Here is a 13,654-nt window from a genome sequence, read left to right as displayed (position 1 = left end):
TAAGAACCACTTTCCTAGATGACCTCATGGTAAATGCCCTCTAAAATTACCCCGTCAAAATTCAACCCATCCTTTCAGGTCAACTCAAATTTCATCTTTTCTATGAAAATATGGATACTTATAAGTAAGCCGATATACAGTTACCTTTACAAATAATACAAAATTTGCACAATAAAACAAATGAGAGATCATGACTTACTTATCAGCCTGACAAAAGATTAAAAATGATAATGCCCACTGTTGATAAGGATGTGGGGAAATAAGTTCTATCATATGATGCTGGTGGAAATAAACTGGTACAATGCTTTTGCATGGCATTAATCAACGTTTCACATTTTAAGATGATCATATCCTTTGACTCTCATTATGTGAAGAAAGAATCAGGAAAGTGTGTAAAGACTACACTGCTCTTTAACAGCAAAACTGGAAACATCCTAAAAGTTCCTTAGTAGGAAACTAGTTAGGTAAACACCAGAACATTAGAATATTATGCTATGATTAAAAAGGATAAAGCAGATATATATGTACTAACATGGAACAACAGCCACATGAATATAAACATATATGTGCAAGGTTTCAATATAGTACGTGCTATATAATACCATTTTTGTAAATAATATGTTTATGTATGGCTACACACAGAAAGACTGGACGACTATATGTCAAAATATTAACAAAATTTCTGCAGTCAAATCATATTTTCAATGTATTAGATGAATTATTAAATCTTCTTTAAAAATCTCTTGGAAAAGTCCAATTTACGAATCTATACTTTAAATTTTCAGTTTACTTAAAGCAAGCTTATATATTTATTTACCACCTCCATTTCTGGCAAATATTTTGAGTTGGGATATTCTGTTCTGAGCCGTATTTTTGCCCTAGAGAAATCAATGGTAAAAAGGAAGTTTACAGAGAAAAATATATTTTTGTGCATGACAGCTTACCGGTGTGATGCATTCATGAATCATACTGAAAATATGTCCCTTGAAATCAAAGAAAACAATATGTTTATATAAAGAATGTGCCCCAAAGTTCCCCAATAAAGAAAAGTGTTTAATCAAAATATTTGTTGACAGCTGGTTAGTGCCGATTCCAAAGTAGAAAAGAAAATCAGTGTCATTGTAGTCTTTTGTTTTGTGTACAAGAACTGAATATGCAAATTAGCCCCAAATGGAGACTCATTATCTGTTTTACACTTCAAGTGTGATTTTAAGCACTGTAGGTATATATACACACACACATCCAGAATACACATATATCTCAACAAACCATGCACATCATCTGTTCCGAACTGAGAAACGCATGCATGCTTCTACAACATTCAACGAAAGGCAGATGGTAGGCACTGATCAACAGAAGTAAAATAAAATCCTTCTAAATCCTACTCCCGCTAACATTCCTTCTAATTTTTTTTCTTTAGAAAAATATCAAGCAGTTCTTCATTACTGTTGATTTGCAACTTCGAAATTACAATAGGCAATCCAAAAGGAGGATATCAAAGAAGGAAAAATGTCTGTTGCATACATTCTCTTTCACAGTCTCAGGCACGAGATAACACTAACTTTGAAACTCATATCATACTGTAGTTTTATCAGTATCTAATGTATAAATTAGCTCTTTCTATAACAAGGTTTAGCTTTCAAAATACATAATTACTGATCATTTTAGTCTGTATCACATTTCTTTTGCAGAGTGAAATGAACTAAAACAGCTGTTACATTCTAATAGCTTCATAATGTGCCTAGAATTCCTGTGAATATTAGAAATTAAGCCTACAGCTTCCTATCAGACAGGACATATTCATGTGTATATGACCCACATTATTTGGCAGAACAATTATTAACTTAGGAAATTATCATTTGAAACATAATGAAGTAAGGCTGCTAAAGAAAATATTACAGCTCTTAAATGAGGTCAAAGCCGAGGTCCACAGTGATCATTGGTCCCCCACCTTTCCTCGCATCAGTAGAGCACTCGGGGCCGAAGGCAGTCCAAGTGTTCAGGCTACCACCATTCCTTGCAGAGATCGAGCCCTCTATTTTCATACCAGGAGATGAATTTTTAGAAGGTGAACCGCGTCTGGCACTCTGCCCAGAACTGCTGGCAGCCGACAAGCAATCTGGTTTCACTTCTGGTCCACTCTCCCCTGAGCTAACCTTGTATCCACAGAAGGAACCCTGATCTAGGGAACTTGTACTGTTTATATGATCACTGAGAAAGCTCTGATGATTCTATTAACCATGGGACTTGTACGTACAGTTCTCTTTAAGCATATTTTCTGTGGGAAGAAAGATTATAAAATCTTCTTGTTTTCTGGTATCTCTAACAATGGGGGAGGGAATAACAGTGTTAAAGGGATTTTTCCAGTAAAATTTATTATTATCCAGCTACCTGCATTCAGAGAAGTTAGAGGGCTAAAAAAGGTTGACTAAGCTATCTGATGAGCAACTACTATCAAAAAAAAAGTGAGGTCCAGGAACCACAAAATAATTAGAGAGGCATACAAGATATATTATGTAATTAATGGCTAAATTGGGTGATTCAAGCTATAAATGCTATAAAAGGTCACAGCAATCACTGCTCGGCAGTGTGGGGTACAATTTAAATACACATAGGTCTAACTCTCCACTAAGAGAGTTTTAATTACTTAACCAATATCTTCTTTAGGTTACCATTTCCAAAGTAAACAGGATTAGAAAATGATGATGTAATTCACACATAAATCTGCGTCCAAGTGTTTGGGGTTTTTTTGACCTCCAAGACCTAGCTGTCCTTCTCTCTTCTCCATCTTCCAAAAAGCAAAGTAAATGAAGCATTATTCCATTAACGTCATTTTGTTATTCACTCCAGAAGCCATGCTGAAAGTTCTGGAAAGTCTTCCCCACCACTTACATTAATTCCCTGGTTCCTGTTCCCAGTTTCATAGCTAACCTCTGTCTCTGTTCCCTAGGCTGGAGGCCTCGGCTCATAAGAGGGAGCCCAAGGTCCCAGATGGCTCTGCACTCTATTCCTTCTTGCTTTCTACTTGACAGACCCACAATCCCATGCCAATAGTACCTGGATTCCTGGTTCCGGATTTCCTAAGTTCCATAAATAAGTGTTGGGAGAGCCGCAGTGTCAAAACAGATTCCAAAAGGCAATCTCCAATAGGAAAACTGATACACGAATGTTAATTTCCTTATATGCAGCATGTATCCAACAATGAAATGCCCACAAAAATGTGTTATTTTTCTAAGTAAAAGACACACTGACTCAAATCCTGGATCCAAAATAGGGACTTTTTCTTCACTTCTTGAGAATTTTTACTATTCTCTGAATATTATTTGTGAAAAGTAACACAACGTACAGTTCTTCACAGGACGTCTTCTCATCTTGTTGAAAGAAGTTTAAATAAAAAATATAACTTTAACTAATACCAAGTCCCAGATACCAGAAACAGTTATACAAGGTCACATAAAGGGAGGCGGATGGTGATTCACGTATAGTCTCCAAGCTTAGAGACATACTAGGTAGGAGGTATGAGTCAGTGGATGGTAAATAGATGAGTCTGACTGGTGAGACAAAACAGGGAATTTTTAATAAGAACCAAGGATGAGCTAGAGAAGCAGAAAGACCCATTGATGGAGAGATTTGAGAGAAGAGTTTGGATCTGGCCACATCCAGGGCAAGTTCAGGAAGTGTCCTGCATACACAGCATGCCCTTTCTTATTTTGCCTGCTCAGGACTGATTCTTTGGTCCTTTAAGGCTCAGTTCAAACCCTCTCTTCAGTAGGATCCCCCATAACTATGCTCCTGTACACCACACACACACACACACACACACACACACACACACACACACACACACCCTTTTATCATTGCACCATATTTTACTTTATCAATCTTTAAAAAATTGCCACACCTATTATATCATAAAATTCTTGAGGGCAACAATTGTGTGTTGTTCATCGTTTTATGCCTGGCACCTAAACTAAGTGCCTGTAATATAGCAGGTATTCAACAAATGTTTGTTAATGAATGCCTAAATGAATAAATCCTTTATGTAATTGAGTAATTGAGGAAAGGAAAAGTATGAGAAAAAGGATGTTTGATGATCAACTAGGGAGGTGCTGTCTGAATTTAATCCTGGACCTAAGTGCTTGGCAAGCAACTATTAGCACCACCAAATATAGTTCTTGCCCTTCAAGGATAAAAAAGGGACAATGGTTATCTGTGGTAATAACACCTCATGCAATGGGCTTATTAAAAGACACCAATTTATATTCTAAAATTATAAAATAAAATATAAAGCAAAAGGGTAACCCTATTCTATTTTCTCATGTTCTAATTCTTATAGTACACACAAAAGAATCTCAACATGTAATTATCCTTTAAACAAAATAAAACCAAAAAACCCTGGATCCAACTGAATAATTTAAGCACAAACAGCCATGTCTCAAAGGTCTTACTGAATATAAAACACAGTGGACTAGGCGGGGAGGGGGGAGCTAATAAGAGGATTCTAAGTGAAAATAATAAATAGAAAATTCCACAACTTAAAAAGAAAAGCAATTCAAGATGTGAAGAAAAATTCTATCATATCTGAAATTTGTTTCTGAACACAGCTGAAGCAAAACAAATCAGAAGTTAAGAACCTTAGGTTCACTGTAATAATAAAATCTATAATGACCTTATGGGGAACTAAGGGGCAGAAAAATTCAAAGCTCTGTTGGCACACTGACAAAACAGACCGAGATAAAGGATTGCTACACATCCTCTGGAGCATTTTAAGAGCGAAGCCCTCCCCAGTTGTTTATCCGCACCCTCCTCTGCACCAGTAACCCTGTCATCTGGGTGCCATCTGGCCACCGTCCGGCCACCAGAGGATGGCCACGCCAGGCCCGCTCTCTCAGTGTTCCTGGAAACAGCTCCTGCCAAAGAGGCAACCAGAGCCTCGTCAGGGCTCCATGTCTCCTCCTGCTCTGACACAGAGCTATTTCTTTACCTTCACCTGCAGAGGCAATGTAAGATGGGATGTTAACTGTGTATGCAGACCGACCTGCAAATTTAGTTTCTCTGAGGCTCAATTTCCTCATCTGTAAAAACAAGACAGTTAGTGGTGTTTCTCTCACAGAGCTATCGTGAGAATCATGTAAGCGGGCGACACGTGTCTGGCCCATACAGATGCTCAACAAACGGTAGCCTGTTCCCTTCCTGTGTCTCGCCTGAGGTCCTATAACCCTTTCTCTTTTCCTCATTGCTCCTTTCTTTTGCTTTCTGACTCCTTATAAATATTTAATGGATCTATCTCCTTTGAGTTACTCTTCTATTTATTTCAAAATTCCAAAGGAAGAGTTTCTAAAGTTATTTGTATGAAACCGAGTAACTGTCCTCCAGAAGCGCACGTGTCTGCCGTACTTTGCAGATGACACGTCATGAGCTGGCAAGCACCTGAATGTACATCTACGGACTTTGGGCATAATTAACGCTCCACATGAGCAGAAAGGCTTAAATAGCACAAATAGTTTCACATGTTATTTCATAAATCACAGACTTCAGAATGACTTATATTTAAATATGGTTTTATAAAAGAAGCAATTTCAACCTTTTTTTTTGGGGGGGGGGCCTAAGTAAAATTGTAATGATATAGTGACACCATGTGGCTACATTTTGCTTTGCATTCTTAGAAAAAATCTTCCTCTGCAGGATTGCTCTATGCTCGTTCACTTATGATATCGAAGTTGTAGGTAGAGGCACAATTCAAACTAGGTATAAACTTAAATGGCTATTTTTAAAAATTCAAATGATTCCTTTTTGATTTACATCTAAATAAGGCTTTTCTTGAATTCTGAAGACGTCAATCATGTCAAGGAAGTGAAGTCTCGGCGTAATTCTCGCTATGGTGCTCAAGCGCCCTGGCGGACCACCGCCTAGTGCAAAAGTGCCTGTCTTTACAAGTAAATACATACACCAGTGTCTGGTTATGGAGGTGGGAGGAACAAAAAGGAAAGAGGAAACACACATGCTTTTGTACAATGCTAACAGGGTAGGAAAAGCATGCTGCCATAAATAGCAATGTTTATTTTCTCATTCGTTTTATGTCTTGTAGATCTATAGCACTGTGTAGGAACTATAATCTAATGAAGATGGGTTAAAAAAATTATGCTGCGTCTAAGGATGGCAAGGATTGGGGGGCACTTGTAATGTATGGTGGCAATAAAGGAGATTAAGGTGCTCTCTACCAAAAAACAGTACAGTTTCAGTATTCATCTAATGAGGCTTCCTACAGTAGACCAGATCCTCCGGAATAACATTAAATGTACACCAAAGGAAGCACAAATATCTAAAACAATGGCCAGACAATATCATTCCTTTCATCTCAGCTAAAAACAATCACCTCCTCTCTAGGGGCTCCCTGACCCCCTATTTAAAATAAACATCCTCCTCCCTTTGACCCCGGTCACTATCACAGTACCATCTTCCCAACACATAATTGCCTGATGTGTACCTACTATTTGTTTTCACCTGTTTCTCCTAAATTCCCTAAGAGCAGAAACTCTGGCAGTCTTCTGTGCAGAGGCCTCAGAATCAAGTATAATGCATAGCAAAAAGTAGGAGCTTATTTGTGGAACGAGTGAGTAGTGAATAAATCAACAGATGAGTAAGTGAAGAAAAATACACTTCCTTAACTGGGGAAGCATACCTATATTAGAACCTAAGGTAGAGCCATTCTCATGAAGTGTTTATCATCGTTTATGGCCTCTAACATGACTCCTGAGACCGGAAGATAGGGGGCAGATGCTCTGTAACACCCTTTCTTTTTTTCCATGACACATTGGCTACATATAACTTCTCATTCTAAGAAAAGAAGAAAAAAAGAAGGAAGAGTAATTACCATAATTAAAACACATTGAACAATAGTCAAAGAAATCAATGGAATAGAGTACATGCTAGCATTCAGCACATGATAAATATGGCCGTTCACATCAGTGGGGTAAGGAACAAGGATTAAATAAAAGGTCTTGGGCAGCCAGTTGGCTCAGCGGTTAGAGCGCAGTGCTCATAACACCAAGGTCGCCAGTTCGATTCTCACATGGACCAGTGAGCTGCGCCCTCCACACCTAGACTGAAAACAATGACTTGACCTGGAGCTGAGCTGCACCCTCCACAACTGGATTGAAAACAATAAAATAAATAAATAAATGGTCTTAGTTGAACGACTATCCCTGCCTGAAAATATACACAAAAAATATTCTGGCTGGGTTATTTAGATATGAAAATCACAAGTAGTAGGAAAAAAATTATAAAAATATAACATTCTTTAATGTTAGAGTGAAAAACACCTTTCTAAACATGGTACCAGACCACCAGAAATAAAAAGGACTGATGGATTTGACATTTTTTAAAAAGTGAAATTCTGTATGGCAAAAAGTACTAATAAAACATAAAAAACTAATAACAAATTGCACAATACACGACAGGCAAGACATACACATAAATACATCTACTACCGTGTTTCCCCGAAAATAAGACCTAACCGGAAAATAAGTCCTAGCATGATTTTTCAGGATGACATCCCCTGAACATAGCCCTAAAGTGTCTTTTGGAGCAAAAATTAATATAAGATCTGGTCTTATTTTCAGGGAAACACAGTATATGTTTATATGTACACATATATGACATTATATATATAAAATCAATGTATATATATCAATATACCAATATAAAGAGAACAAGCCAAAAACACCGGATGGCTCAGAGCGCGTCCTCTCAACCACAAGGATGCCAGTTCGACTCCCGCAAGAGATGGTGGGCTGCGCCTCCTACAACTAACAACGGGCGACTGGACTTGAAGCTGAGCTGTGCCCTCCACAACTAAGAGTGAAAGAACAACAACTTGACTTGGATGGAGCTGATGGGTCCTGGAAAAAACACACTGTTCCCCAATCAAGTCCTGTTCCCCTTCCCCAATTAAAAAAATCTTAAAAAAACAACAAAAACGCACATTATAATTTTATAAGAAAAATATCACAAAAAAGACATTTCCATTTTGATAATGAAAAACAAAAGGAAAGGAAGAAAGAAGCCCAGTTTTGTGTTAACCTGAGTTTATCCCTCCTGCGCCATGTTCTAAACTGTCAAGTACCGCAGTTCTCAACACCCTTTCTGGGCTTGTCTTCAGAGAACTCTGCTCCACCTGACTCTCCTCTAATATCTCTAACAGCCCCGGCAGTCAGCATGTCTGCCACCGACTCTTTGCTTCCCTCTCTCAATAGGTATATCTCTGAGGACTTCGCTTTGAGGTTCAACTCCCAGGTTTTACACCAAGATCACTTTTGTAATTCCAGCTACCAGCCACATACAGGCTCTGAAATCTACCTCTACCCTTCACACCCATGTTTTCAAGTCTTCTCATATTTCAGCAACATTATATGGCTGCCAAATTACCAGCACCATGTTGAGAAACATCCAGAAAAAAAATTTACAAACCCCAAGGCACTCAATATCTGCCCCTCCTTATTAGTGTTTTCTTGTTCAGTCCTCGTCTCCACCACCTAAGAAAGCTGCGGAAGGGCTTGATGAGAGCTTACTAGATAGCCAAGAAGACAATGTGAAGGTTAGAGAATTTATGAGTAAAGCAGAAATTGCCTTTTCCTGAGAAAGAGAAAGCTGATAAGACAACATGGTTCTGAGTGCATATGAAACACTGTGCCAAAATTGACAAGTGGTTTTTCTTCATCCCCAGTTGAGGGTTGGAGAGATTATTAGTCTAAGCTTTTGGCTACACAGAGCAGTCCCCTCTTAACCCACAATGCAGTCCTGAAAATGACCCAGAAAGACAGAGCAGATCACTTCCCTCCATTCACTATTACGGTTCAAACGATCACTCTGGCTTTTGCAGTCTGACGACGCTCCTATTGCCACTAATAATGTCTACTACTTTGGCGAGGAGAAATGCTGACTGAATTGCATTCCACAAGATATATGAATGGAAATTTTTATGCTGTTTACCACAATAAAAAATGCTTTACCAAAACCAAAAGATCGGAAAACTGCTGGAAACATACAAATGGGCAGGTTATTTAGCTAGAGACCCATTTAACACATGTTCTGGATTGCTATACATGGACTGGCAATATGGAAACACATGGAAAAGACTAGGCTTCCGAGGTAAGGAACCACTTCCTCATAGCGAAAGCCACCGTGGCCAAAGAGGATGGCAGGGATGAATCTCTTTCTCCCAAGGTCAAATATCAGTTGAGAGTCTTAGAAATCAGAAAAAAAAATAATTACGAAAAAATTAGTAAGAACAGAAAAATAAAAACAGCTATTTACTGGGCCTATTTTGGGCCAGGCACTGTGCTCAGTACTTGTACGAGTGCTACGCCATCTAACCCTCCACTGCAGACCCATGAAGGGGGTTGTTATTCCTGTTTTTTACTGGAATAGAAACGAGGGCTCAGAGAGGCACAGCTTTACTAAGATCACAATGCCAGTATTAGATGAAACTGATATTTGAGAAGAGCTCTATCTAAGCCCCAAACCCATGGTTTTTCTATTACACAATGCTGATTTACATGCAGTCCAGCCTTGACTCAGACAGAGGGCTGGGTAATCTCACACTCCCCAATTCACAGAGCACCTCTTCTTTATTGAATGTATCTGATATAATCTTCCATCAATACACGACATTCACATCCTTCGGGATGAACCCTAAAATTCAATTTTCTTAAGAAGAAAACCAGAAAGTAACCTTTGCAAACCGTACAAAACACCTTCCCACCCCAGAGAGTTTTTCAGCATTGATAAACATTTTAGCAAATACATGGATAAAAAGTAGTAATGGATATATGTACATATTATTGTTGCATCAATCTCTCTTCATTACCCAATTAGTGCCTTAACCCCATGAAACCTGCAGTACCGTTTACAGAGTACCTACTGCGTGTAAGGTCATAACCTGAGTGCTATGCAAAAATATTGGAAGACTAGAATCCATACTCTTTGCTTCCAAGAGCTTGTAATTTTATTATCAGAGGCAAGACAAACACGAGAAGGACACTGAAGAACAAAGATGACATACAAATGTGCAAATTAACTAACATAATACAAACTGAACACTTATGTGCTAAGGAAATAAAAAATATATATGTGCCAGTGAAGTTGCTGGAAGAAGTGTATTTAGAACATTGTTTAGGTAGTCAATTAAATGATTGTGAAGATAAGAAACACCAAGTATAAGACACCCTTGGGTAATCAATAGGGACTTATTCTTAAGTTCATTTTAAATACTACCAAAATTCCGACCTATTATAACAAGAAAAAAAACCCCAAACAAACAAAAGGCAGAGTTTACAAAGGAATGTAGTAATTAATATAACACATTAAAGTGGTTATAAATTTTTTAAAACTTTTTACTAATATGAATACTGAGACTCCTTTTTTTCCTCGTTATCACTATCTCTACCACCACCTTTTCTCAGTTTTTCTTGACCAGAGTTGGGAGCGGGCTATAGCAAGACAAAAACTAGCACCATGAACACAGCCAGGCTCTGCAATATATAAAAGCTACACCCACAAAGGCAAGGCCACACTGGAGAGACGAAATAAGGAAAAGGGAGTATAAACAATGCCTATTGCTTAATAAGGGGAAGTACGTTTTCTAAAAGCCAGAGACCATAACTGAGGGCCTATGTTTCCCTCCCACAACGGCGGTTCGAAGGTGGGTAAAGCACGTAGACTCTGTCATGGCTGCTATTATACTCACGATGATTTGTTCTGGGAGTCATGTTCCCATTGTTTCACATTAAATACAAACACACGGTCCTCTGGTCCACATCAGACGCTTTGGTTGTTATATTGTTTATTTTTTAATCCAATACCACAGTAATAAACTGAGTCGATGCAGACTCAATCACCTCCTCCATGCCAGGGCCTTCTGTCACCATCAGAGTATCCCTAGGCAGCTCTGAGGTACAGAATCTTCACTCAATTTCTGGTCCCTCTCATTTTAATCCATTCAAAACTCCTCTGATAAAAGAGCAACCGCCAGACCTGAGACACTTTAGTCCCCTTTGGGGAAATGAAATTGATTTTCTTCATTTTCACACACGAGGATCCCTGGGTAACAATATTATATCTGGTCATACCCATAATAAAAAAATGTAGACAACATTCTTTACTGTACCAGAGGCTGAAAGGTTTTGTGGAGTTCTTGTGGCGGAAATAAGAGTTCAGCCTGATGATGATAGATCATGAGTTTAAAAAGTATAAGGGTGTCTTCTGACCAAGAGCAGAAATGCTACGGGGCAGCCCACCTGCTCCAGGTCAGCCACAGTAGGAGGTCAGTCAAGGTGACAGGTGAGCATGAGGAGGGGATTGGGTAAGGGGGCATTTCTATATTCCCCGTTAACACTGTCTCTTCTTGCCACACCTAAATAAATGAATCAATCACTTTCTGCTTTAGATCCTTTGACTCTGAGGTAAAGAACATCTGAGGGCAATTTCCAAGGGGAAAATTACAATAGAAATAAACACAACAGAATTGGGGGGGTGCCCTTAACCACCTTTCCCAACTCCCAAATTCATTATAGGTTTTGCAGAATTTCAGAAAGAAATTTAGGCTTACCTAAAGGAAGAATATGAAATATTAGCTTATCAATACTTTATAAAAACAAACTAACTTGGGGCTGCAATACATAACAACAATGAAAGCTAAGGTGGTCTGACTGAGAGAGGGTGAGAACCTTGAGCCCCACCAGCTCAGCCTCCCTTGCCCCAAACCAGCCCCACTAGGAACACTTGCTCTGTCAAATTCAGCTGATAGCCACTGGCCTAGAAAAAGAGCACAAATATTCAGAACATGCACGCTGGCATCCAAAAGTCTTCTCCTGGCCAGGAGGTTGCCAGGGAAGCCTCCAGAAATACCTCTTGTGGTTTCTGTGGGAAGAACGCACCCTCTAATAGTAACACTGCTTTTAAGGTACAGCAGGTGACTGAAACAGCATTTCTACTTCTCGGTGTTCACCATCCCTTTGTACTCCTTTACGTGTCTACTACATCTATATGGTACAAAACACTTCGGATAAACAGCTCCACAGTACACTCTAAATATTAAGATGCTTAATTTTCTATAGTTCCCCTAAGTTTTTAGTTGGGATGCATTTGGTAGCTGATACTCTGAAAAACTCCTCTTCCATGAGACAGAAAAATGTAGTCTGTTTCTCAAAGTCCAAATCTCCTTAAATAAACATCTAAATCACTTATTAGCCATGAGAACTAACCTGCAGACACGGGCTGGGAAATACAACTTTTGCCAAGAACGACACAGATACTGTGAATGATCAATCACTCTGATCCAATCCAGTTCATCCATCGATACTTCAATGAAGTATGAATAAGACCTATCAATCAAAAGGAAATAAGTACATATTAAAGTAACAATACAAAATTATACTTTAATAAAATGTTAAAAGGTACAAAAAAATACACTATTCAGGAATTACATTTTCTGCATAACAATCAAATTGGGAAATAATGATATCCGTATAGACCCCTGTATTGTAGCGTTCACCACAATGTACTGACATGCTCTCTCAGCGGGTCTGTTTGCCTTGTTAGATCACAAGCTGCTTAAGAACAGAGACCATGCCATACCGATCTTCATCCATCCAGGGTCTAACACGGTGCTTAGCACATATCAGGTATGCAAGACATTTGTTCCTTTTCCAACAGGGCCAGGATGCCTTGCTCATACCGTATGAGCAGACTAGTAAAGCCATGACAAAGAGAGGACAGAACAAGACAAGTGTGTGTGCTTTCTCCCTCTCCCTTCCCTGGCCTAGGAGCTCAGCGCCCCACTCTCAGGAGGAAAGTCACCTCCAATGGTTCCCCACAGAGGCCAGCTTATCTCCCACTCCCTCACAGTCTCCTTCCACTCTAATACATACATTCAGCCTGCAGAAAAATAAATGACATGGGTGAAGAGATAATACATGTTTCTTTTGGGTACAACTTAAAATTTACCAGCTAATGATCTGGCAGTAATGAAAATGGCCTATCATCCTCCCCTAGTCAGCTACCCTGGACCATTACATGCTGGTCCCATACTGAACAAATCTATATTCCCCTGTCAAAAGCCAAATTTAAATTTGAGATGCAGTTATTACTTGTACTGTAATATCAACAGGAACAATCTCAGAAGATTTAGATGGCCATAAATGTCAGCCTGCAACCAACAGTTGTGACCAGAAAAGGTCAGCTTATTTTGTGTCATCCCCTCATTTTCTGCTGTCCTCTTACTCCCATTCATTTTATCGCTCAGTCTCAAACTGGTTATAACCTTTTATTGAACCTCTCTGGGTTATCAGTAATGCAGGATATAATTTTACAATACATGTCAGAATCTTTTTGGCTTAAGATTCTGAATTTTTCACCTTTGCTTAGAATGGTTAACAACTTCTGTGAGAAAAGAACTGCTATGTGGTACACTTAAGTCCCCTGTGAATGTAATGTACATACTAAAACAAAATGGCCTATAAATATTTAAATCATGGAAATGATGATAACTACTTTCAGTTTCAAACGTACTAACCTTTTATTTTATTATTTTTTTTTACTAATTTCATTATTAAATGAGTTAATATATGTAAAGATTTTAGAACAGTGCACACCA

General features: G+C 38.7%; 1 protein-coding gene across 1 annotated transcript in view; it reads right to left on the bottom strand.

Annotated features, from left to right (window-relative positions):
* The window catches only part of BTBD9 (BTB domain containing 9), a 389,548-nt gene that overhangs the window by 312,839 nt on the left and 63,055 nt on the right, over positions 1 to 13,654 (bottom strand). The window contains exon 6 of the mRNA XM_074332880.1: positions 12,264 to 12,383. Within this exon, the coding sequence (XP_074188981.1) occupies positions 12,264 to 12,383 (120 nt within the window). The remainder of the gene's footprint in view (positions 1 to 12,263; positions 12,384 to 13,654) is intronic.

Source organism: Rhinolophus sinicus, linkage group LG05 (genome assembly GCF_036562045.2).
Source record: "Rhinolophus sinicus isolate RSC01 linkage group LG05, ASM3656204v1, whole genome shotgun sequence".
Taxonomy (NCBI): domain Eukaryota; kingdom Metazoa; phylum Chordata; class Mammalia; order Chiroptera; family Rhinolophidae; genus Rhinolophus; species Rhinolophus sinicus.
This window is presented reverse-complemented; position numbering and strand designations above follow the sequence as displayed.